This window comes from Podarcis liolepis, assembly GCF_965112155.1.
Source record: "Podarcis liolepis genome assembly, chromosome: 5".
Lineage (NCBI taxonomy): Eukaryota > Metazoa > Chordata > Lepidosauria > Squamata > Lacertidae > Podarcis > Podarcis liolepis.
Window position 1 is genome coordinate 53,722,646 of NC_139556.1, and position 25,609 is coordinate 53,748,254.

A 25,609-nucleotide genomic window follows, 5' to 3' on the forward strand; every position below is an offset into this window, starting at 1 on the left:
TGGGATGGCAGCATCTTTGTTCTTGGAGCAGTGCAGAAACTCTGAAAGGGTTTTAAATACATGTATGGATATTCACAGCAGTGAAATACCATTTCTTCTGAATACCACTGCATTTCAAAATTTGCAGAGGAATAGTCCTGTCCCAGTCTGGTGCGGTTCACTGAGTGCTACATGAGGAGAGACCACCACCATGCTACTTTTTTATGAGACAAAGTTATGGTGTCTTCACGGTGGGTTTTTTTTTGGGGGGGCACTGTTTTCAAGTCTTCATTTGTATTTGACCTAAGATCTTGGCCAATGAAGATTCTGCAACAAGTAACAAATAAAAATTTTTTTATTACATGTGGACCCTGCCTTTTCACTAAGAAGCTCAAAGGAACTGATTTACAAAATGTCTGGAATGGATTTCAGAATCTGCTGATTCCAGAACCACTGTTCTGAGAATGGCTGCTTGACCTGGCTGCCAATGCATAGTTATCTGATATCCTGTTTTATAGGCTGTAGGCCCTTGTACATGTTGTATGCCTAACCCATGCTATTGTGCCCAGTTTGAGCTGGATTTTGGCATGTATCCCTACCCATCATTGACTACATTTTTTTACCCACCATTCATATGTTTCATTTTGAATGTAATAACATTTCCAATAGATCATATAGCAATACTTTTTTAAATTGCCACCAGCTGCTGGTGGTTCAGTTGTTAAAGTATGAATGCAAAGCATTGATCTCCCACTGCAAAAAATCTCTGCACTATCATTATGAGGCAAATGTGGGCTGGGAATTGTAGATTAGCTTCATAACGTATATTTCCAATTTAGGGGATGGGGGATCCTGTGTTTTCGCTCTAGTGCTGATAATAGGCATGATACAAAAGTCCAAATCATGCTAGTTCTGGAATAAGGAACATCTAGTTCTAGAAGGAAATGGGATAACAAGCCAGTGAAATCAGAATACTTGGATTAAAACTCCATTCATCATGGAAAACTAAACCTGCTTACTACAACGTAACTGAGTTGTTGATGACTTTTGCATAGAAGAGTAGGTAGGTTCGTCACACACTTACATTTTTCTCCATTAGGAACATTTGCAGCCTTGAGCATGTAAAATTTTTGAATCTGGAAGCCGACATATAGTCAGTTTCACCTTTTGGGGGGGAAAAGGAGAGATAAGCACTTACCACGTTACTATTTATAGTTTACAAGCCTGCACCACTGTGTTAATATAATAGTGATTAGCAACTTTGTATATACAATTCATAAACTTCTCTTTCCCCCATATACCTTTGCAGGTTTAAAATTATCTAATCTTGGGGGTGAATTGCAGTACCGCACAGCTTTGTGAAGTTGGGTGTCCACAGAATCCTGATGCGAGCCATGAGAAATCCAAGGTTTTACAATGAGTGGTTCTCCACAAATGGTTTTGACAGCCAGGCACAGAAAAGCGTGTAGAGCCTGCAACTGCCAGCACCAATACAATATGAAAGATCTCTAGGTAAAGTGATTTCAAGGCAGTGGCAAATAAACTTTGAGGTAGTGTGGTATAGGGGCTAGGGAGGTGGACTAATTCCTGGGATATCAAATACACAGAAGTGTGTGTGTGTGTGTGTGTGTGTGTGTGTAATAGGCAAAATGGTTATCTAGGAGTTGGTGATTGGTTAAGAATTGCACAATCTAGCTACTTCATAATAATGCAATGTGTGCCAAACAGGGGGAGATTACACATTAACATTTACCACAGTATGAATTCACAGTGTTAAGCCTGTTAATACTGTTATTTACCACAGTATGCACAGTGTTAAGCCAATTGTTTTTGAACCAATATAGCCAACTAACCCATGATCACCTATGATCACCTAACATGAACCACAGTAAATGATTACTTGTGATGCAGTATCTCTTTAATCATTTTACGTACAATGGAAATGGTCACAAGTCAATGGAAATGAGAAGACAGGAATTGCCTTAAAACCAACAACTGGAGATGAATACAAATCTCCATTTTCCTTTTCCACACATAACCAGTCTTCTTTGTCCCCAAGATCAGTGTGAAGAATTTTCACCCAGTGCTATTTTTTCATTAGCCCCACCTTCCCTAAATTCCCTGACCCTTTCTTCAGTTTTCCATCACTTCCACTTACCTTTCTGTTCTCCACTACACTTCTGCTTCTTTCATTGCTTTCTCCAGCTTTCCACATACTAGATAATTTCCCCTTTGTCTTCTCTGCCTCCTTGGCCCCTTATGGTTCAGTTGCTCACATTTCATTTTGCTTGTCTGCTCTGCCCTTCTTCATTGTGTACATTTTTCTTCCCAACAACAGATCAGCCCATGCTGTCCCTGGGCACTCTGCAAGACTCGTGCTCTAGTCCAAATTAAACTTCCCACACAGCTTGTATTTTTTTGCTGGCACTGCATTTAACCGACTGTCCCTCTAAGCAGGTAGCCCAGCTCATGAATACTCTACTATGAAACCTATTATTATTGTTGGGGGTGTGTGTGCCTATTTTTATTAATGGCTTTTAATGAAATTTGATGTGATTAAGATGCTTGAGTTTTATTACACTTTAGGGGTGCCAGCTTAAATAAAATATTGGGCGGGCCCAGGTAAGCCTCACCCCACATAATCGATCACATGACGCTGTGCATGCACACCATTTGAATGGCAATGCCTATCAACTTGGGGGTGGGGCCTTGGTCCCCTCAAATATTTTAAGGGGGGAGCAAAGCCCCCACAGCCCCTAGGAGTTGGCTCCTATGTTACACTGTCTTCCATTATGTTTCAGAGCAAAATCATTAGAAACATATTCCATGCTCAGATTAAAGTGGGTTGCTGAGGGTAGGAAATCCACTACTACTTTTTACCCTGGTGTGAAATTACTGGCTGCACACAATAGACCAACATATGGGTAGCCACATGGGAGATTGTATGCAGCAGCAGCAATAATAGTAGTAGTAGTAGTAGTAGTAGTAGTAGTAGTAGTAGTAGTATGTAATAATAATAATAATAATAATAATAATAATAATAATAATAATAGTTAGCCATGCTTTTGTCTGAACAAATGTGCCCGGATAAGCCCCACAGCTAATTGCCACAAACTAATTCACTGCTTAGGGACGCGGGTGGCGCTGTGGGTAAAACCTCAGTGCCTAGGACTTGCCGATCGCATGGTCGGCGGTTCGAATCCCCGCAGCGGGGTGCGCTCCTGTCGTTCGGTCCCAGCGCCTGCCAACCTAGCAGTTCAAAAGCACCTCCGGGTGCAAGTAGATAAGTAGGGACCGCTTACCAGCGGGAAGGTAAACGGCGTTCCGTGTGCTTGTCACGCTGGCCACGTGACCCGGAAGTGTCTGCGGACAGCGCTGGCTCCCAGCCTCTAGAGTGAGATGAGCGCACAACCCTAGAGTCTGGCAAGACTGGCCCGAACGGGCAGGGGTACCTTTACCGTTATCTAATTCACTGCTTGGTGATCCTAATTAGTTAAATTAGTTACATTGCTGTCTCTTACCTCCTTTCTTGTGGATCTAGTTATGAACAAAGACATTTCATCTATGCTCTTTGCATGCAGGTCATTCACAGCCACTATATAATCCCCTTGATGAAATATGCATCCCAAGCGATGCAGGTCTTTCCACTGGGAGACACTGTAGTGAATTGGAGAAGAGGCAAGGGCGGGGGAAAAGCATTGACTGATTAGGATTCGTTTTCACTTTGGTGATGGCTTCTGATCTGGAGAAGTATCCATGGAATATCTGGCAGTCTGGCATTCAAAAATACTGAAGTTGGGATGAAATTGATAGCTAAGCAGATAATCTAATCAAACAGTAGATATCAATTAAAGCTTCCAAGCAGGGAGGTTAAATGGAAATACACTATCAGAGCTTAGGGTGATCTGTGGGTACTCATCTGCAGTCTATTATGGGGTCACAAATCTTGTAGAAGAAGCTTAGAAACCAGAGATAATTCTTAATTGTGATCCTGTTATGAACCTGAAAGCTAACAGGTTTTGGTGAACAACTTGTTTTTTTTAAAAAAAAAATTAAAGGTAGTATGTCAGCCTAAAGATACTGGAACCAGTAACCAACGATCCATATGAATCAAGGTACAAAATGATTTTGACCCTGTGGTTTTGATTTCTATTCTACATTACTGTACTACATTTGAATTCATTCTTTGAGTGGGGAGAAAGTTCTCTAAATTGCTCTTTGGCAGTTAAGGCTGCTGAAAGTTGGAAGATACATCTTTAAATTAAAATGAATAATATCAAGTATTCAAGCCTCCGGCTTTGTACACATATCAAGTCCAGCGTAAATTCCAGTAGACAATCTGGGGATATTCTGTTTATCTCAGCCCAGAGACCTAACATAATTGGCCTATTAGGTTGGTTGAGCAATTTTATTACGGCATTCCAGTACACAGCCCTAGCCCTGGAAGTTTAAACTCATATAGAATTATGGATTCAAGGAGACTTCCCTGGATTATCCAGTCACATGCCAAAATGCACTATCTATTTAAACACACACACATATTCACGCACACATGCATTATATGCACTAAGTAGGAGATTCTACCATCTCTGTAAGTAGCTTACTGCATTGCTGAATTGGTCTGATAGGCCATTTTAAGGTAGATTTCTTTTTCTGTCACTTCATTCCATTACTCTTTGCTTTATCCTTGGTAAATGTAGCTAGCAATTGTTCTCCACCTTCTTTCCAGCACTTTTTAAATATTGGAATTTTTTTTTAAGGAGTCTTCTTTCTACTAATCTGAATATGCCCATCAGCTTTCCATGACAGGGGGACTTCCTCTCTGAAACTTATTGGGAAGAATTTCCTCCCATCACTGACAAGGCCTGAGAAAGTGACTTTCTTGTGCGCAGTGTGCAGCAGGCATGTGAAGTACATCAAAGGAGAGCAGAGAGAGTCAGACTTGCAACTGAGCACTAGAGAGTACACAAGGGAAGGCACAGCAGGAGATGAGCTCTAGGCACCTCTAATCTATGTCCATTTCACCCTCCCTTCCTTTCCTCAGTCACTGATACTGATATTCTAGGAAGCACAGTAACTTCCTTACTGCCTCTGCAAAATATGTGAGATAATGGAAATTCTCTACTTTCTTAACCTCCTCTTGGGAATGTTGTAGGATATCCATGAAAATAGGAGTGGAAATTGCCAATGTTCACTTATTTGTCCCATGTACAGAACAGAAGTCTTATCTGGTGAATATGATCAGTGTCCTTATAGTCTGCAAACAGTATGTAACTGATGACTTTTCTCCCCCCCCCCCCCACATTTGCATTGTGTTTTCTTTGCACTGAAATATATGGATGCAAAAGCATAATACCACCAGACTGTTTGTCATATGGAATAAACTGTGGTAGAGAAAGTGTGACATCTTGTGGTCCACAAAGACTGTGGAGCAGTTTTATGTGCTTGTAAATTTATTTTTATTTCAACTCTCTCACCAACTTCAGTTGGAATGCCCAACTGAAGAATATACTGAGAAATGTGGGGATTAAAACTTCTGTTTTGTGTTACATAAAAACTAAGTTGGTGATTTGCAAATTAAAACCTAAACTGCCAAGCAGCAGTTTTCAGTGTTTTAACAAATTCATTTCTGGTCTCTGGCAGGAATGCAAAACTAGCATTCCCTAACCGACTTATATAGCCAGCTCTCCTGAACACTGCAAAATGACAGGTCACCATATGAAGTATGTATAAAAACAAGTTAATATAAGTATGTTGTTCACCTGCCAGTGACAGTGAACAGATGTTGCTTTTGAAAAAATTATATCCTACTGTTATTTCTTGGCAAACCTGAAGAGGGTAACAATCAAGAACAATAACAGCTAGATGTTAAATAACGTATTTAAAAATGCAAAATAAAGTTCACACCCAAAAATAGACTGATCAAAAGGTCAACTCAAAAGGTTAAATATAAAGATAGATTTTAGATAGATTACAAGGCAGGGCTCTGGCAATCTTATTTGGGACAATCATTTCACACTTATATCATTTGTATTGAGAAAGACTAGCATGAGCTACAACAGCAAGAGCTACAAGAGATTTCACACAGAGCAGGCCAACAATAATAAAGAAGTGTGAATGAGTGCATGTGTGCATGTGTTCATCTATGCATCTGTGCATATGGATACAAGTTGCAAGGGATCAATAGCAGCAGTGCTGTTGTTCTCAGGTCCTGCCCACAGGCATCTGTTTCGCAACTGTAAGAATAGGATGCTGGACTACTTGATGGGTCTTATGACTGATCCAGCAGGGCTCTTCTTAGGCCTCATCCACACTTACCTTTGCTCCAGGTGTCTAAGCACAGGTCTAGACTTTCCAGGTTCAGGTGTTGTTGGTTTTTTTTGTCCCAATGCTCTCCCTGGGGAAAACCTGCATTTTACCGCCGAGTGGGAGTAAACAGCAATAGGGTTTTCCAGATTGCTGTTTGCTCCGATTCAGCACTAAAACATGGGTTTTCCCAGGGAAAGCCCTGGGACAGGGGAAAACTCAGCCCTGTGCCTAGAAAGCCTGGAGCATGTGTGCGTGAGCCTTAATTTGGGTCAATTGATTAATATTAACTTGAGCTGTCTCTTATGGAATTGATCAGTAGTGATGCGGTGACATTGCTGGAACTCACCAAAAAACCTGATTGCTTTTTAAGAGCTGAAGGTACAAACCAGCATGAAAATAAGAGGCCTTACCATATACGCCCAGCGGCTTTGACAAGTGTCAGGCAGTTGGTGAAATCACTCCGGGGAAGGAGAATATCCACCTCTTCCAATTTGCAGTCATCTCTGACTTTACTGAAAAGAGGAAAGGCGTGTTGTGAAATCCAAAATGTATGGCTAATAAACCAGAAAGGTACCACTGCAAGTTGTTGCTATTAATGAGAGCCACTGCCAGTCACTACTGAGCTAGAAACAGTCTAAATATGTTCCATGATAACCCACACAACCAGTCTTACAACATTCTATATCTGACTTCTTTCTCTTCTTATATAAAATAGGGAGCTTTTCAAAACATATTATGCCCTTTCAAAACTCAAGGTGACGTAAGTGTGCGTTAGAATACAGCTGTAAAGCAGTGTGTAAGAAAGGGCTCATTTCTTAACAGAATCAAATTATTGTCGAAGCAAGAATCATAGTGATTCGTTTCCCCTGCACCTTTGCAAACTACATGGAACAATGGAACAAAGTCCAATGTACACTTGAATGAATTCAAAAGGCTCACATGGTGGGGAGATAAAGGTTAAGTATTCTTTTCTGGTTCACATAATGGAGCAAAGAACTAACATCAAAGCATTGACATTGACTATTGGACTGATCATATCACTTGGAAATCAGGACAATGGAAAACCCATTGAAATAGAAATGCATTTTCTTTTGCTCTCAGGGAGTTTGTGAGAAATACAGACATAATTAGTAATATATTGAAAATGTAAATTATGCACATGTATCCAACCATCACTATCCACAGGAAACACTGAGAATATCCACACCTGAGAATAATGGACAACTGAACCACAGACAGAACTGATAGTTTTGGTGTTTTTTCTGGTTTCCAGGTCCTTGGTAGTGGTGTTGGTTTCAAAGGCTTGTCCTCTATCACCTGCAGATTCGTGCTATCTTCCTGGCCTTCGGGAAGGGTCGTCAATTCATTGTTTGTAGGTTCAATTTTTACCTCCGCTACCCCTGAAACTCTAATGAGTAAATTATGTTACTTTTAAAAGGAAATGCATCAACCATGTCTATAAAAACCACATCAATTTTTTAAAAAAGAAACTTTAGCCTGGGCAGCAGACTGAAGCTGCACAATCAGTGTATGAACGGAGGGGTGGAGGGAAGTGAAGCAGAATTGTAGTGCCAGCCCTGACAGACCTCCAGACTTGGGCCATTTTTTTGTGCAGAAAACCAACACACATGCAAGTTGTACATGCCCAGCCTTTGGGTTGGATCCAGATGGGCAGAGAAACCCTAACCTGCCATTCTAGAGGGGGTTAGGATGTGGTGATGGTGTCCTGGCTCCACTGCAATCTGCCAACAGGGGGCCTCCACCACCACAGAGGTTCCCACTATAAGTGGATGAACAGACCTACAGTTGGAAGTATCTCTGCCAGTTTTAGCTAATGGGAAGCCCCCAAACTGAGAGTTTTGGTGTGTGGGGGTGACAAGAATGGTGTGGAGAAGGGTCCACCAAGTATCTGCTGGATCCTAAGCCACTCCAGCTACTGATGCTGGACTTGATTTAGGCTTCTCTGCTGCACCATCCTGAAGCCAGTGCAGGGGAAAACTGCAGTTTCACAGCCGCCTCTCTTCCATGGCTAGCACAAGTGGGAGAGCTTTGGATGTTTCTCTGCCACTCTATTCAGCCCCACTGAAGTCCCAATGATTGAAACAGACCTTTGACATGAGACCTGTATTTTTCAAAAAAAAACACACAACAAAAACCACACGGTAAAGATTGGACATGGGGAGTAACAGCTTTTACAAGTGCAGGCACTGTGCATGTGATGCTACTAAGGTGTGGAGATCAGGACAGAGCCAGCAGGCATGAACCCAGTACTACCCCACCAGCATAGTGATGGTATGCAGTCTGCACGGAGTTCCTGTGAGTCTGTCTTGCTTGTGGGGAAGGGAAACCTGACCTCAGCCACTGCCCAGAAAGGCTTACAATCCACAGGAACGTCCAGCTTGTTCCACTTTCTGGGACATAGTTATTGTTTGAAGGTTTCTAATCTAGATGGAACAAGCGGACTCAGGTTACACTGGTCTACAGCCCTCAGCCAGGACAGGACTTGCCACGACAACCCCAAATCACTGAAATGGACTTTAAAACAGCTCTATAGCATGCTTTTGAGTCTACATGAGTTGGGTTTCTTAGAGGATCCGAGGAATGCTCCATGAAAAATGGTACAATGACTGTCTAGCAGTTTGGGTGCTAAACCAAACATGAAACTGAAAGCTAGACTATAGTGTTACCTCCCCACAAAAATAACACCTGGAATAAAACCTTAACTATTATTTGAATCCTCGCTGAATTTGAATGGCAACAGAATCCATACAATGAATTCAGGCTACTGGTTCAACTAAAAATAATAATCTGTGTGGTGGTTTACTCACTGGCAATGAGCCGTGAGTGTACCCAGCCAATGTCTTGGATGATTTTAATATATTTTGTGTTTATCCAGCTTCTGTACTATGGCCTTTTCCAGGCCTTTGAGGCACCAGAAGTCCTGGCAATCTTTGAGCAGCTACAGTAACATGCCAAAAGCTGATTCAGGGGGAATTATGTGATTGCTGTTGGCATGTACGTTACTGCCTTGCCAGGGCTGATGGGCTTGGAAATTGGCACAGACTGGTTAAAACAAAGTAGCTGCTTCTGAGAAGAGGAAGGAAGAAAGGAATCTATGCAAGATTACAAGAGTGATCAATTTGCTCCAGCAGTTACTGGTAATAATACTATCTTTCTGGCTATGTTAATTTAACACCTAAAGGTAGACATCACTTTGTTGTGAGAAACAAACAGAGTGCCACAGTAGACTAAAATGTTCTCCCCCATGTGCATTAAAGATGAACCAATGATGGCCTAGCACAGAGATGGGGAACCTGTTCCCCTCCATGTGTTTCTGCACTACAACTCCAATCACTCCAGACCAATGGCATTGCTGGCTGGAGTTGATGGGATTGGAATCCTGGTCTAGCAAAAGCTTTGCAAAATGAACAATTGCTTCAGATAAATTTAGGAGCAAAATGCACCATGCTTGAGTACTCACATGGATCCCATGGGCATGTATTCTTCAGGTTCACCAACCTTTTCCTTATCTGGGTTAGTAGTCTCTTCTGTGGTGCTGAATTTATCCTGCATTTCATTCAGCTATGAAAGTAAAAAAGCATATGCAAAGTACATTAACGTATCCAAAGGAAATAAAAACTCAACTCTGTTAAAAGCAGTGCTCTCAGTACTGTTATTGAACCGACGAATACATTTGGTCCAGTATTTTCTGGATAAAACTGATATGTCACTAAAGCAAAATAAGATAACTCTTACTGCTTCATGAAAGACTTGGTTTCAGCAAACTACAATCATTTAATTTCTGAAGAAATTCTGAGTACTGGAACAACTGCAAATCTTAGAGGGGGAAGAGGGTTGATTTAGAGGCAGAAGACCCTAAACAGTCATGAAACATCTGGAAGCTTTGGGTAAATCTCTACCACAGGTGAGAGCCACTGCTGTAAAGCGCAGTTTGCACACCAAAGTTCCCAGGTGTAGAATCACAGAATTCTGAGTTGGCAGGGACCCAAGGGTCCTCTAGTTTAACCACCCTGAAATGTAAATTCCTGTAAACCAGGAAACCTAGACAGATGGACGGGGGTATACATCATCATATAATGATAATGATGATTAATATCCAGCTCTAGTAACAAATTGTTTCAGATGCAAGGGCTAGGAAAGACCTCTGAATAAGACCCTTGGAAGTTGCTGTTAGTCGGAATTTATAATACTGGGCTCTGTGGACTAATGTTCTGACTCAGTATGACGCAAGCTTTATACAGTGCTACGAGACTAAACTGGCATGGAACAAATCTGCACACAAGATAAAGGATTCCGCACATTAAAAAGAGATGTAAGCATTAATTCATTATTTAGAACAGAGCAAATAATGATATCTATGTTACCGTAGCTAGAATATTTGTTGGACATGCGTAGTATTCCTCCATTTCGGATTTTTCCTCTGACTCTTGATGATTTGTCAGGTGTCGCTGAAATAAAAGTACAGACATATTTACAGTGTCATTATTCTTTGCTCATCATGCTCTGAGAAAGGTCAAAATGGATAATATGCAAACACTTGCTCTTTTTGGCAAATGAAAGCAGCAATGAGTAAGACCTGCTGCCCCACAAGAAAATCAGAAGTGAAACACTTATGAGGAATGTAGAGATGTGCCATAACAACATGGAGAACAGCTGGAATGAAAGTACTCAAACCCGCTGACCTATGATAGATTTTTTTCTAAATTGTTTCATTTCTATTATAATTTAATTACTTTTAAACTACTATATTTTGTATGTTTTTGGCTTTCTGTATTTTATCTGTGGTTGTTGTTTTTTAATTTGTGCCAGCCACCTTGAGTCCTGGCCTGGGAAAATAAATAAATATATATTTATATATATTTATACGGGCTATAAATAAATATAATAATTATTATCATATTATCGTGCCCATGGACATAAGTTTCTAGGCATGTTTCTGCAATGGAAGCATTATGGGCAACTGTGTGGAAGCCAGGGATAAGGAGAGGCAAGTGGGTGTGAAAAGGAAGGATCAGAAAATGAAGAAATAATTAGTAGCAAATAATCACTAGCAGGGACGTGGGTAGCGCTGTGGTCTAAACCACAGAGCCTAGGGCTTGCCGATTGAAAGGTCGGCGGTTCAAATGTCCACAATGGGGTGAGCTCCCGTTGCTCGGTCCCAGCTCCTGCCCACCTAGCAGTTTGAAAGCACATCAAAGTGCAAGTAGATAAATAGGTGCCGCTCCGGTGGGAAGGTAAACGGCGTTTCCATGTGCTGCTCTCATTCACCAGAAGCGGCTTAGTCATTCTGGCCACATGACCCGGAAGCTGCCTGCGGACGAAAGCTGGCTCCCTCGGCCTACAGAGCGAGATGAGCGCGCAACTCCAGGGTCGTCTGCGACTGGACCTAATGGTCAAGGGTGCCTTTACCTTTACCTTTAATCACTAGCAAACCCTTATTTTATTTTATTTTTGAAAATAACTGAGCAATGCTTCATGCAACTTTCTCCACTACACAATGCATGGAAGTGATGCAGTAGTTGCTTCGAATTATCCATACTGTTCTTCCAGTCCCACTTTCAACACTCACTAGCTGCCGTACTGTTAGTGGCTCATAAACAGGGGCTTCTTGGGAGGATTCTTGAGTAATAGGCTCTGAAGAGGGCCTCTTCTTGGAGATGGATGTTCCTATATCCTGCAGCGCAACGGATCAAAACAGAACAAAAGAAAGCATAGCTTTATTTCAGGGTGATTCATTAAAACTAGAAATTAGCCCTGTTCTTTCTCCTGATAGAACACATTTAAGCAAAATCAGGTACTTGAGTTGTGCTTCTACTTTAAAATTGTTATGGGTGTGGAAAAGAAAAGGAATAGTATTTTTATTTTATTTTTAGCACTTGTTCAGACATGCTATTTATTGCACATTCATCCTGATTTTCCTTCACAAAACTTACCCAATAATTACATAGGCTATACCTAGTCTTTATTCTGATTTGTTTGTGCGGAAGTTATATGACAATGAGTACCTATCCTGGATTCATCCTGACTTATTTGAATGGTGTTTACACGTGTTCCCATTCATTCATCCCTCAATTTTCAATGCATTTTCCAATTACTGCCAAAAAAACTGTTCCTTTTTTAGATGGATTTGTGGCACCAGGGGAACAGAGCACTTTAACTGCGCAAACCTAAGTTTTCTTGTATGCCCTTGAAATCCTTCCCATGAAATACTGACAGCCTGGAGGCACCCTTAAAATGAAAAAGACAGTATATAACAACCACCTCATATTCATTGTCAGGACACGGTTCCTTCTTGATGATGTCAGCAGCTACTTCATCAAGACAAGCTGGTGAAGATTTTGACCGACCTCTCATTTCTGGTTTCTGGGTCAAGAAATGAAGCAACAGAGTAATTTCACATAGTTAAAACCTTTACGAAACATTATGAAACCAAAGTGTAACTATTTTTTGAAATTGACTTTTACATGAATATTGCTATTTAGTTCTCCAGCCAAAGAAGGCTTACAAAAATGCATATACTAGAGGAAAGTGTGCAAGAAATAATGAATATATTGGTGAAAATAACAAATGAATATGCATTGTACTAGGGGAAATTGGTTGAAAAAATGCAAATGTGTACATTTCTCAAAACTGCATATAAAATGTGCTTATGGGGAGAAATTTACACTAAAATGCTGGTAAATTTCCATGAGGATTTTTTAAAATGTGCCAATTGCTACAAAACATGGAGAACTGAATTTAAGACTGGAAAAATTAAAAACTTGAGAGAACTGAAACTGACAGACTCCAGTTGTAAGTTACAGTTTAGAAAAGAAAACTGAGCACTAGTCGAACAAATGATGAAGACATTTATTATTATTATTTTAAAAATGTCAATCGCTGATGTTCGATAATTAAAACAGCATTGCAACCACTGACCTTTGTTTCTCTTCTGGTTGAAAACAAGAAGGTGGCCCAGTCCTCAACGTCCTTGCTAGAGAGTGAAATTACATTTCAAGGAGACAGATAAGGAAACAAAATATTAGGAATGAGATTGTATTCCTCTGAAAAATGTGTAAAGTTTTTGTTTTTGTTTACTTTTAAGAAGAACCAAATCCTTGAGCATCATCTTCAAGGTGCTCAAGGGCCTCCTCCCCGTATGCCAAGGGGCAGAGAAACTTTTTCAGCCTAAGGGCTGCATTGCCTCATGGGAAAACATCGAGGGTGGGAGTCACAGGCCAGTGATGGTTGTGACCAGAGGCAAAAGTGGTAACAAATCAGACTTTTAACTTTGTCAGGTAGGCTACATCCCACCTATGCAAAAGTCAGAGGTCTTTACACCCTACCCTCTATATCTCTTCAGCCAGGCAGGCAAGACAGTTCAAGGACAGGAAAAACTAGGATGAGGAAGGTAGGGAAGCAGGGCTAGTGAAGGAGCATGGCTTGGGGAGACTTCTGGGAGAAAGATATGGAGGCCTCAAGGGCCATATTTGAGCCTTGGGCTTAAGGTTCCATAATCCCTGGCATGAGCAATACAGTGGTACCTCGGGTTAAGTACTTAATTCGTTCCAGAGGTCCGTTCTTAACCTGAAACTCTTCTTAACCTGAAGCACCACTTTAGCTAATGGGGCCTCCTGCTGCCGCCACGCCACTGGAGCACGATTTCTGTTCTCATCCTGAAGCAAAGTTCTTAACCTGGAGCACTATTTCTGGGTTAGCGGAGTCTGTAACCTGAAGCGTCTATAACCTGAAGTGTATGTAACATGAGGTACCACTGTATTGCTAGGTGATATTCAAGTAAGTTTTACTCAGAGTTGAATACTACCCTGGGTATATCCAGAAAACATCTAAAGCATTCTTGGACTCCAGCAGTTGGCCAATAGTCAGAAGTCATGGGGGTTGTGGTTTGGCAAGATATGGAAGGCCAAAGTTAATCACCCATGATTTCAAGATTCTCACTGGTAATCCTTCACCATATAACCAGGGATGCCTTTATTCCATGTCTGTAGAAGATTTCAAATCTTAAAAGAATCTAAACTCTCATTCTCTATAGTCACCCAAATAGGACATACTTCCGATTAGGCATGGTTAGGACTGCAAACTAAGTAAATTAATTTATCAAATCTGCATAAATTTAGGAGTCAAAGCAATAGCACTGAAGCAAAACCCTAGTTTATTTTAAATATACACAGGTCCCGCTATCCAAACACTTGTTATAAAAAAAAATCACTTATCCAAAAATGAGGAATTAGTATGCAAATTATACACACCGCAGATCCATAGAGCTGGACCTGAGTGTAGTACTGAAAACAAATAAGCAGCCTTAAAGAAGCCTTACTTTTTGTGTTTTGCTGGTCCACGGCAGCCATTTCACCAGAAACCATGGTGGGAGGAAGCGAGGACGAAGGGGGAGAGATCAGACAAATAAGAGCATTTTTTTCTTTTCTTATTTGCCTTTGCAAGGTTTCAGAGGGCTTTCCCAGGTATTTTTGACATTTTGTCATATTCTGCGGTCGGGAACACATTTCCCCAAAGAGATCAGTGGAAATGGTCAACTTGTTATGCAAATGTTTGCTTATGAAACAAATTCCTGCAAATGCATTCTGTTAGATAGTGGGACCTGCATGTAATGTACATCTGCAGCTTTATATGCACTACTTTGATAAAGAGCAGTAAAAATAATAATCCATTATCTGCTTTATTTGGGCACCCTTTTAGCTGAACAAAAGCATTTTTAATCAGTGTTTTAACCCAGACATAAAGGCATATCCATGCACTGGCCTGAGCATACTATGTGAATGGGAGCAGGGTGACTGCACACATTGAAAAGGATTAGATCTTCTAACCAAGACAATTATGGTTTGCTTAGCAGCCTTGGCATTTCGCACTAAGGCTCCAGGCTTCCTACACTGTCAGGATGGTGTTGTTGACTTGGATTCCAAGCTCATACAGAAGGCACACTGGAAGGCAAGTGCAGAGATAGCCAGACCAGTCTCTTGCAGGGTGGCATTTCAATACACCCACTGGGGACCACACAGGTTCTGCCCCACCTTTTTTGTGAGGATGAGATTCACCTGTCAGATGGTGACTGTGATATCTATATAAAAAACAATGTTTCTATCAACCACCACCTTTTCCATTAGTTGTTGTTAATATGTGGCTGTAGGCTATAGAGGGAAATGAGGGGAAGATGGGGCTGTCAACCTGGGAAGGTAGCCCATCTAGGAGAAGGAAAACTCTGGTTCTAAACCTCTGCTGCCTTGCAGCTAAACTCATTCGTGGGAAGGCCTTCAGGAGTAAACCCTGAGGAAAATTCTGTACCCACTGCCTTGCAGGAGTGGTTAGAATCTTTCAAATTAGCCTTTAAGGAAACTGGCACTCCATTCTAAGTTACCGAAAACAAACAAAGGATATTTGTTTTCTTTGAGGTCAGACTGGTTTTGTTTCAGTGCCAAAGTCTCTGCTGGGTATTGAATGTACAGTACAGAATAAGGGGAGGAGAGTATAAAGTAAAAAGGTACCTAACAGGATTTGCATTATCTCTTTCCAAGCAGCACTGATTTCTCTCACAAGTTCTAAGTATGCTGACTCTGGGAAAATCCCTGCCGTATGTGTAATGCCAAAAGAGATTATTCTGTGGCTGATTCTTCTCAAATAAGGATTCCCTCATAATTTACCTTGTAGCACAGCTCTTCTTCTACTTCCGGAACAGCCTCTAAAGCAAGGGTTTTTCAGAAGGGAAACACACTATAATAAGTGGCTTAACTGGGCAAGAAAGGAATCACAGTAGGGAAACCATTCTTGATTTATTAAGCTATGGTGGCTCCTTAAATTTCCTTCACCTCCACTCATCTCGCTGTTCAAATGTATTTCACGAGCTTTGTAAACGTTGTAAGGGGAATCCTTTTTTGTGTAATATATATGATGGCTTGTGTGATAATTTTTTGAGGATGTGCTGTGACCAATTTGAGGATCCTGGTGTTGTTAATGAATTAACATTTTTAATTCATTGCCTTCATACTAGCAGGTATGAAAGCTATACATACATATCTGTAAAGAATGGTGAACATACCTGTCTGATCCAATAAGATAGAAAATCCTATTTTCTGTTCTGATGGTCATCACTTCTGCAGGCTTGCATTTAAACATCTTCTTCACAACTGTCATTTTCTCAGGGTCACCTATGCCAATCTCTATTTCTGAAGTCCTGTTAGGTAAATATATAAAGATGTACACAGTCTATGTGGCTCATCGTGTTAAAAGATGTCATAGGCAATGATCTAGCATTGTAAAACATGTTATTGCGAGTGAGGAGACTGTTTTTACTGCATGTCATTTCTAAACAAGTGTTTTGGTCTTACATAATCCAGAATGGGAAAAGCAAGTGCAAAATAAGAACTTGTCTGTCCCAAATTCTTAGCCTAATCCATAGATACAAAAAACCTCGGAGACATGAAACATAACTAAACTTCAATATGTCTATATATTGTAGCACCACTATGAACCGTGGTTGATTCTTGAGTTCTAATAGATGAAATAAACTGCAATCTTGTGCATGTCATAAAAAGCATGTAATGTGTAATATAATGTGGGATAGTGGTTGGAGTGTTGAACTAGGAGCTGAGAGACCAGGGTTCAAAGACCTGCTCAGCCATGAAACTCACTGGGTGATCTTGGGCCAGTCACTATCTCTCAGCTCAACCTACCTCACAGGGTTGTTGTGGGGATTAAATGAGGAGGGAGAGAACTATATATTCCACCTTGCTTAAATTACGCCACATGGCAGCCTAATGCATTCTGGTACATTCCTTTTCCGAATATAGCACACTCACAAAGCTTGGTTATTTTAACTAGTTATATAAAAGAGAATCACATGAGGTTTTAAATGGGTAGACAAATGTGATATAATGATACATATATTTAAAACCATATTAATCCTGTCTCCAGCAATAGCCCCTCTTGGACAGAGAAGACTTGGCCACTGTATTCCATGCTCTGGTAACTGCCAGACTGGATTATTGCCATATACCATTTATACTTTCTATGGGGCTGTCTTTGAAGACACCTTAGAAACTTCAATTTGTCTAAAATGCTGCAGCCAGATTATTCATTCATTCATTCCTCAAAATGTATATAATGCTGAATTGTCAAAAACCACAAAGCAGAAATGAATCTGTTTAGATTAATTTCACAGAAAAGGAAAACAATTTTGGATAAACAATAAAGCACAGATTATTTAACTGTAATAGATGAGTCGAAACCGCGGATAGACGGAAGTCAGCAAAATCATAGGGGACTCAAACCAGTATGAAGGACTTTGCGCAGAGAATATTCAAGTATTGGTTTGAACTTCCTAAAAAATGTTTGTTTAAGAAAAGTATTTTTTTTGGTTTTTTCTAGTTTTTGTCGTTTTGCTTTGAGATTTTCTTTTTTTCTTTTACAATGTTGTTCTGTTTATCATAGATCTTTAAATACTTTTACCGTGTATTTTGTAACACCTATTTTTATCCTAGAATATGTCGTTGAAGATCAAATTATTCTTTTTATTCTTTCTTTGTGAATTTTGAAAATGTAGTAGTTTTTGTTTCAATTAAAACAAAAACAAACAAACAAACAAACAAACAAACAAACAAACCTCAAAGCAGTTTACAAAAGATAAAACAAGGAAAATCAAGGAAACACACAAAACTTAAAACAATAAAGCAGATTAGAATTACCTCAGAGCATCGGGAGAAATGACTGGCTGAGGTTCCATTTTAGAACTCATAGAACCCTAAACAGCTGCACGGGTTCTCACACATTAAAAGCGCATTACTGTGAAGGGGTTGCAGGTCCACATGGGTTAGCCACTGTCCTACCAATGCACCCCTCAGGCACCCCACCCAACCCCAGCTGCAGGGTCCCTATATGCATAGCATCAGAGCTTCTTTGTGCAATAAGTAGTTCTGATCAGGATTCCCCCTAGCATGGAGGCCTCTGCATGCATACATCAGGAAGCGTGTGGGACCCCTTTTCAGAGCTGAATACATGGCTGGTGAGGGGGCAAGTCTTGCTCACTGCCTCGCAGTGCTTTTAACCTATGAGGTGGTTCAATTTCATATGGTGCTCCACCATGCATTTGGGAAGAACCTGGAGCAGAACTTTTTTTGAGGGGGGCAGCAAGCAGCAATTCAGGCAGTCAGGGACTGTTAAAGGAAGCATTCAGGCAGTCAGGGACTGTTAAAAGAAGCTTTGCATGGACAGGCGGAGTCCCCCAAACCCTGGGCAGCCCATGTGGAATAACGACTCAAGACAACATGCTATGGGATTAAAATTGGCCACAACTGGCTGAAACATAATAGTTTCAGATGTGGGTAGACCTTGGCTCAGTCATTGGGCATTTATCCCTCCCACTCCCCCGCCAGGGATCTAGATATCCCACCTGGGGAAGGCAAAGCCAAGCCTGTGCTAATGGTGCCGCATAGGGTCCAGGGGGCTGAGCGTGACAACGCAAAGGGCTTCCCCCATTTAATGTGGGGAGTGGTCATTCTGAGACATGGCTAGATACTTACTCATTGATTTCAATGTAACCCTTTAAGTGGGCACCTTTAAGATACCTCAGGACATAATCGTTCTTGCCAGACTTGGAAAGGATAAAGTGTCTCCTTTTCCAGGAGTTCTGTTGGAAGAAAGGTAAAAGACAAGGAATTAGAAATACAGTAACACATTATAGCTACAATTATTATTGCTATTTGCTCATCATTATTATAGCAGCAGCACCATGGCTATTATGATGTCAACAGTACCTGATTGGAGAAAAGATGAGGAGGTGGGGATTTGATGAAGAAACCATGCTTGCAGACATCTCCATAACTACAATTTCCTGATAAAGAGATAACAGTAAGAAACATTCCATGTTACCTTCATAGGAAAAGACCCCTGAAGAGTGGATTTTTGTATCCCTTAGCCACAGACCCATAGTCAAGGAGGGAGAGAAATCCAATTCAAAATGACAAAAATCAATGATATTTGTGTTTGAAGTAAAATATGAAATTGTTTTTGACCAGTCCTACCATGATTGAAGTGCTTATGTTTCTCCCACTCACATAAAATATCAAGGCAGTGTACGGCAATTTAACAATTCCCAGCAGCTGGAGCAAAAATCCAATTCAGAAATTTGGTTGAAATCAGAATATAGACTGGAAGATCTACCTGAATACACGCTGAATGTTTAAAGGGGAGGTGGTCCCTTTGTTCCTACAACTCATAGCACATCTACTACTGGACAGGCAGGCACAATCCAAGATAAAATGGTTAAAACTATGTCGGGGAGCAGGACAGTCTGTATGGATGCTGCTGCTGGAAAACCCAAACCAAGTACTTGAAAAATACCACCCAGTAGAAACGAAAGATTGTGGGTGGAGCATCATGGTGAATCAGAAGCAGGGCTTCTTGATCTCAGGCTAACTCAGCCAAGCCTCATCCCTAGGACTCATGCAGCAACAATCCTATGCATGTGCAGAATGCATTTTCTACAACATTGAGTGAAGGGAGTCCATCCCATATCTTTGGATCAGAGGGCAGGGCTTTAAGTGCAAATGTGTCACTTCCAATGTGGCTCAAGACCTGAATATCCCTGCCCAAATATGCAAACTCTGCCATGTTTTGGAACAGGGACACGGCTAAGCTGCCAGCCTAATAACAAGACAGTACATGGCAGGGCCATAAAATTGTATGCTAATTTTGGTTGAAGTCACATACTGATTGCATCCATTAAAAAAAGGAACAGTGCATGTTGAGAAAAACATGAAAATTGCCAAGGAAACGGGTATGGCCTGCTGTCTGGATAAACTCATGAGACTCCATCTCATACCTATGCACATCGTTCTTGGAGCATCCATTTTGATTGCTAATTCAACCTAGTAAACAAACAAATAGTGAGGGTTAAAGACCACTTTAACTCATGTTTAATATGTACTGCCCCAGTGCACCATCACTATAATCTAGGACTTTGTATAAACCACACCTTGCCTTTCCAGTAAGTACTTGCAGTTCCTGTTCAGATTAAATAAACAGAATATTATGAGGAACAGAAGTACTTAATTTTCTTTTTTGTTCTTCTGCTATGCGGTATATAAACAGAAACTGTAACCAAGCAGCAGTTTATCAGATGTTAACGAATATTTGTTATTTGTCAGTACCCATTAACTAGGTTAACAAAATATTAACATAGATGTAGATGGTGACTGTGTGCCAGAAAATAACTACAAAACCCCCCCTCAATTTATAATTCTCCCCAAACGATGCAATGAATATATAACATAAAGAACAGCAATATTTTATTCCTACAGTCCTTTCTTCCCACTTGCTCCATTGAATGTTTTGAACAATAAAATACAATTAACATTCCAAGAACTTACACAGCATAAAAAGGGCAACAAAAGACTGTAAATTAGATCAACAGTTGTTTTTGAAATGAATGGATGGGTGTACTGCTTACAATAATACCTTCTTCAGATCAAGGGAAGTAATAGTCCTGCTTTATTTTGTCTTTTCCAGACCCCACCTGGAGAACTGTGTCCGCTTCTGAGTATCACAGTTTAAGAATATTGACAAGCTGGAATGTATGCAGAGGAGGGCAACCAACATGATAAAAGGTCTAGAAACCTAGCTTTATGTGAAATGCTAGAGGGAGCTGGGGTTTTAACTTGAAGAAGAAAAGTCTGAGGAGTGATATGATAGCCATCTTCAAATATCTGAAGGGTTGCCACATGAAAGGAGCGAGCTTGTTTCCTTCTGCTGCAGAGGGTAGGACTTGAACCAATGCATTCAAGTTACAAGAAAGGAGATTCCAACCAAACATTAGGAAGAAGTTTCTGACAGTAAGAGATGTTCGACAGTGGAACAGATTACCTTGGAAGGGGATAGGCTCTCCTTTATTGGAGGTTTTCAAACAGAGAATGGATGGCCACCTGTCATGGATGCCTTGCAGGCGGTTGTGCCTTTGGGGTCCCTTGCAACTCTACAATTCTTTGATTCCCACCAATGAAACTTTGAAAATTTTAATTAAACAAATAAATACTTTCCAAAATGCTGGTAAAACCGATTCTGATTTAGAATGTTTTGGTTTGGTAGAAATGAAACAAGTGTGGGCTGAAGTATGAAGTAACATCAGAGGGATAAGAGGCATGAGGTTGTACCCAAAGCAGCACTAAGTCACATATGAAATGGGGTGTGGGGGTGGTGTCTCTCTCCTCTTTAAGCCTACACGTGTTCGCCTCAAATGCCTGAAGAGATCCATTTATTTCATGCAACTACTGTACTCACCATTTGCTCCTAAAAGCGGAGAAAGGTTTTATTAGCAGTAACCACAACACAAAAGTGTATAAGAAAGGGACTCTGAACTTTCTATGTTCCCCTCACCAGAGTTCATCGGTTCAGCCATTTACTTGGGAAGCAGCTTAGAATTGGGGCTAAGAAAAGAATGTCAAGAGCAACCAGTGTAGGGCAGATACAATGACCGCTCCCCACATTAAATGGGGGGTGCCCTTTGTGTGGTCATACACAGCCCCCTGGACCCTATGCGGCACCATTAGCACAGGATTGGCTTCGCCTTCCCCAGGTGGGATACCTGGAGGTCTTTGCCTACCTCAACCAGTTGCCCAATCCTGCCTGGGGAGGCGTTGGCAAGGTGATCAGGCCAGGTAGGGGGAGGGACTCCCCTGCCCACACAACAGGGGGAGGATCTTACCTGGGAATCGTCAGTTGGCTCCTGATTCTAGCCCCATCGGAAGATGAACTTGCACTATAGAAACTCTACAAAAATTCTTATGTTGTGTATGGAATAGGTTACACACATTGCATCCAACTACTTTGTGAGACTATACATGCACAGCTGAACTAACACAAGCCTGTAAATTAATTGATTTAAAATGCAACCCTGAAATTGCAACCATACCCAAACAAGATGTGTATCTGAAGAAGTGTGCATGCACATGAAAGCTCATACCAAGAACTAACTTAGTTGGTCTTTAAGGTGCTACTGGAAGGAATTTTTTTATTCAAACAAGATGTGTTGTTCATTCATATCCAGATGAGGACAAATCAACCTACCTGAAAGGAAAGTGAGATATTGCAAGAAATATATGCAATATATTGGATGCCAAGATCCAGGTTTGGGCAAGTACTATTTGGTGAGAGAACCTCAGCAGAGATTTAAAATCACAAAATATGCAGCCAAGTAAATAGATGAAATGAAGACTATTAGGCCTTTAAAATATGCCCCAGTGACGCACACACATACACACTTTGGCCTTTCTTTAGCCCAAAGGCTGGAACAAGAATTGCCCACATTCTGTGGGGGGAGGGGGGGTTGCCAGCAGGGAATTAGGTGACAGCTTAAAATTGGCTGTCTGTCTGCACCTATCAACCCAAACTTCCACCACTAGTACACACACACACACACACACACACACACACACACAAAACTCACACTTAACAAAGATACCCCCTTTCTTTCCCTCACACCCTATCCACATGCATACACACCCCATCCACACATTCATTCTCTGTGAACTGCCCATGTGGAAAAATGAGAGTGGAGGCAGCCATGAGGGCATTGCAGTGTGTGCTCCTATGCCAATACAACCCCCAAGTCTATGATTCAATTCCCTCTTCCCCAAGCTGCTCTTTGCCTCCTAGGATAAACATACCGATAGCTATTTTTTAGAAGAAGAAAACACTATAGCTGAGCAATAAGCTTAAACCCGGCGTTCCACTGCTCTGTCTTCTTTTCCCTATCTCCTCTTCTGCCCAGTTTGACACAAACAATTCTGAAAACAGCAAATCCATTCTGGGGCAATTTTATTTGAGGACTGATCATTAGCCTTAGTCAAGTTATTTCACTTTTTGGAAAGCAAGTTTGAGGGCGATCTTACTTCCATGCAAACTCACACTCTGCCTCTCACTTCCTGCTGTATTCGGAACAAACTTGAGTTGATTCAGGTGTTCTCTAAAGAACTCAGTCTCAGGAATACTTCCCCTAAGATTCAATCAATATGCATTCAATTTTACTTGCCATCAAGCTGAATGACTCAAAAGATTGGTAATATATTGCTCTTTTTGTTAATATCCCATTTCTACTATTGACTAAGCACATTAACTCAGTTAATGTCCTATTCTCCTATTGACCTATGTTTGCTGATATTTACTTATATTATCCCTCAGTTGTATTCCAGTCAAATTAATCTAATGGGTAGCGTTTGGTGATTTCATTTTATTTTTTAAAGATCCCCCTCTTTTAGTGTGATGAGCCCTTGCAATTCTGCATTCGTAGAGAAGGCACAGAACAAATGATGGTTAATGATACAATCCTATGTACACTAAGCTCAGTGAACTTAATAGGATTTATTTCTGAATAGTCTTGCAAAAGATTGCACTACCTGTTGTTTGTGACTTACCTGAATTAAAAGATCTCTAAACAAGTATTTTTTAAAGCTAAAGACAGTATAAGATTTTTCTATGTTACTTCTATGTACACTTGGTCTTGGTAAAATTGTCAGAATTAAGAATAAACCAGTGCTACATACCACAATTAAAAATATATTAAGATCAAGGCAAGGCAATATAAATGTGAAGGAATGCCATGATATACAGAGATATATGGTCACTGCAAAATGTCAATATATGATTAGAAGAGAGGGGTGGCCACTCTTTAAATCACAGCACATTTTCACCCAGAAACTGGATTTAGTGGAAGAAAGAGCTTTTACATTGCACAACTCTTAGCCAAGGAGGCTTTGTTTTCAGAATTTAAAATAGTACACTTTAGCCTTTTTAGAACAAAAACAAGCCACTTAAGAAAAGTGTATGTGTGAAACAGGAGGAGGTTGAAATTAGATGATACTGCTAACTTTTACTCTAAATGAACATGAACATTTGTAGGGGTACTTACAGGCACTGGGTGTTTGCCAAACTGAAGATCCACAATGTCAAACCACGACAAGTTATATTTTCCGAGCGGTCCGTTGCTCTTAGTTTAATGCTGAGCAAATAGCAACTACCTCCTTATACCAGTGCGCAAAACACAGGCTGTACTATGAGTCATAAGGAAATACCCAAGCTTTTTCCTCAGGGCAAATGTACAACCTCCTGTCAAGCTGAAAGAAGTTTCAAATGGGGGAAAACCAGAAGTGGGTAGCATGCTAATGTGCTACACCTGAGAAACAGACATAGCAATAAGCTTACATTTAACTCAGTCGCAAAACACATCCTGGAAAGATAATGGTTTTGGTTCTTTCTCCTTACAAACAGCATGCCCCCCCCCCAAATATTGCTTATATATATTACGGTCCCCTATTTCCTTAGAGGAATAGGGGAAAATACTGTAGTAAAAGAATTGTGCTTTATTTTGAATGATCATAGCAACAAAAGGAATCAATGTGATATATATTCCCTGCCAAGCAGCATATTTAAAGATCAACACAGAGCCTGCAAACCTAGCCCCCCTTACCTGAAAATAATACATATTAAATTCAATATGACTGAGTAGAAATGGTTTGGATAGCACTGTAATTTTTGAGACTTTCATGCAACCATCAAAAAGTCACAGCTTGCTTTAACCTGGGCATTCCAAAGGGATCAAGATTTAGGGATTTCCAACCAGTTGTTTTTTTGGGAATGACCATCAGAATCTTAAATGTATGCTAATCTTCTCCCATAAACCAATGCTGAAAGAGAAGAGGAAGTTATTTGACCTGCTCTGCAAACGTTCACTGGATAATCCAGTGAGGGTTTCTCGACACTTCTTGTCCCACTTCTTTCCTCTGGAAAAAACTGCTCTTCAGTGCTCCATCAGAGCAAATGGCAATTGGGGTTTTCCCTTGAGAAGGAGCAGGGCAAGAGGGAAGCTGCTTGGACCCGTGCCTAGAAGCACAGGTCACGTTATACTGCAGTTGATCTTCAGAAGAGGGAGAGAAGAGGAAAATTTAACCACTTAGGGCCCACTGTCACCGATGATTGATCAGAAGAAGGCTGTTGAGCTATTAGCTTCTCCTTCAGTTCCTGCCACATCCTTCTGTACAGAAACCTCTGGGTGTTAAGATCAGCAGAAGGAGTTCTCTTGGTAATTCTGCTATCCTTGGAAGTGTGGAGAATGGTGGCAAAGGGGGAGGGCTCTCTCAAAATTGACAGTTAAGGCATTTGTTTTGCAGGACCCCTCTCTTTTAAGCAATCAATATTGCTGTTTAGGATGGATATTTTTATAATTGCAACTGTTTTTGTTTTTATAAACTTACATTATATTATTCTAAGCAGCCCTAGGATCAGATGGTGAAGGGTGGCT

The 25,609-nt window shown here is 40.7% G+C and overlaps 1 protein-coding gene across 3 annotated transcripts; it reads right to left on the bottom strand.

The window, feature by feature from the left end:
• On the bottom strand, window positions 1-24,459 carry PLEKHS1 (pleckstrin homology domain containing S1). Of its 3 annotated transcripts, none has more exons than XM_083505005.1 (15): window positions 24,221-24,459; window positions 20,141-20,186; window positions 19,074-19,150; window positions 18,840-18,946; window positions 16,361-16,495; window positions 13,228-13,282; window positions 12,571-12,672; window positions 11,879-11,983; window positions 10,674-10,757; window positions 9,770-9,870; window positions 7,496-7,696; window positions 6,699-6,800; window positions 3,501-3,636; window positions 1,064-1,143; window positions 1-306 (listed from the first exon to the last, which is right to left on the bottom strand). In XM_083505005.1, the coding sequence occupies exons 2-14, from the start codon at window positions 20,166-20,168 to the stop codon at window positions 1,075-1,077; spliced, it is 1,302 nt and encodes a 433-aa protein (XP_083361131.1). In that variant the 5' UTR covers window positions 20,169-20,186; window positions 24,221-24,459; the 3' UTR covers window positions 1-306; window positions 1,064-1,074. The 3 variants fall into 3 exon arrangements, with proteins under 3 accessions (XP_083361131.1, XP_083361130.1, XP_083361132.1); XM_083505004.1 differs by lacking the exon at window positions 24,221-24,459 and adding an exon at window positions 23,921-24,180 and having other exon boundaries at window positions 12,565-12,672; XM_083505006.1 differs by lacking the exon at window positions 11,879-11,983.
• Window positions 24,460-25,609: the final 1,150 nt, after the last annotated feature.

Bases quoted from the DNA above. Each gene is read 5' to 3' on its own strand.
- PLEKHS1 (XM_083505004.1), bottom strand. From the start codon at position 20,168: ATGGATGCTCCAAGAACGATGTGCATAG. The intron at 13,283-16,360 runs GTATGTTCACCA...TTCACTCTCTAG, and splicing joins TATCTTATTGGATCAGACAG to CAAGGACGTTGAGGACTGGG. The intron at 10,758-11,878 runs GTGAGTGTTGAA...CTTTTATTTCAG, and splicing joins CACTAACAGTACGGCAGCTA to CGACACCTGACAAATCATCA.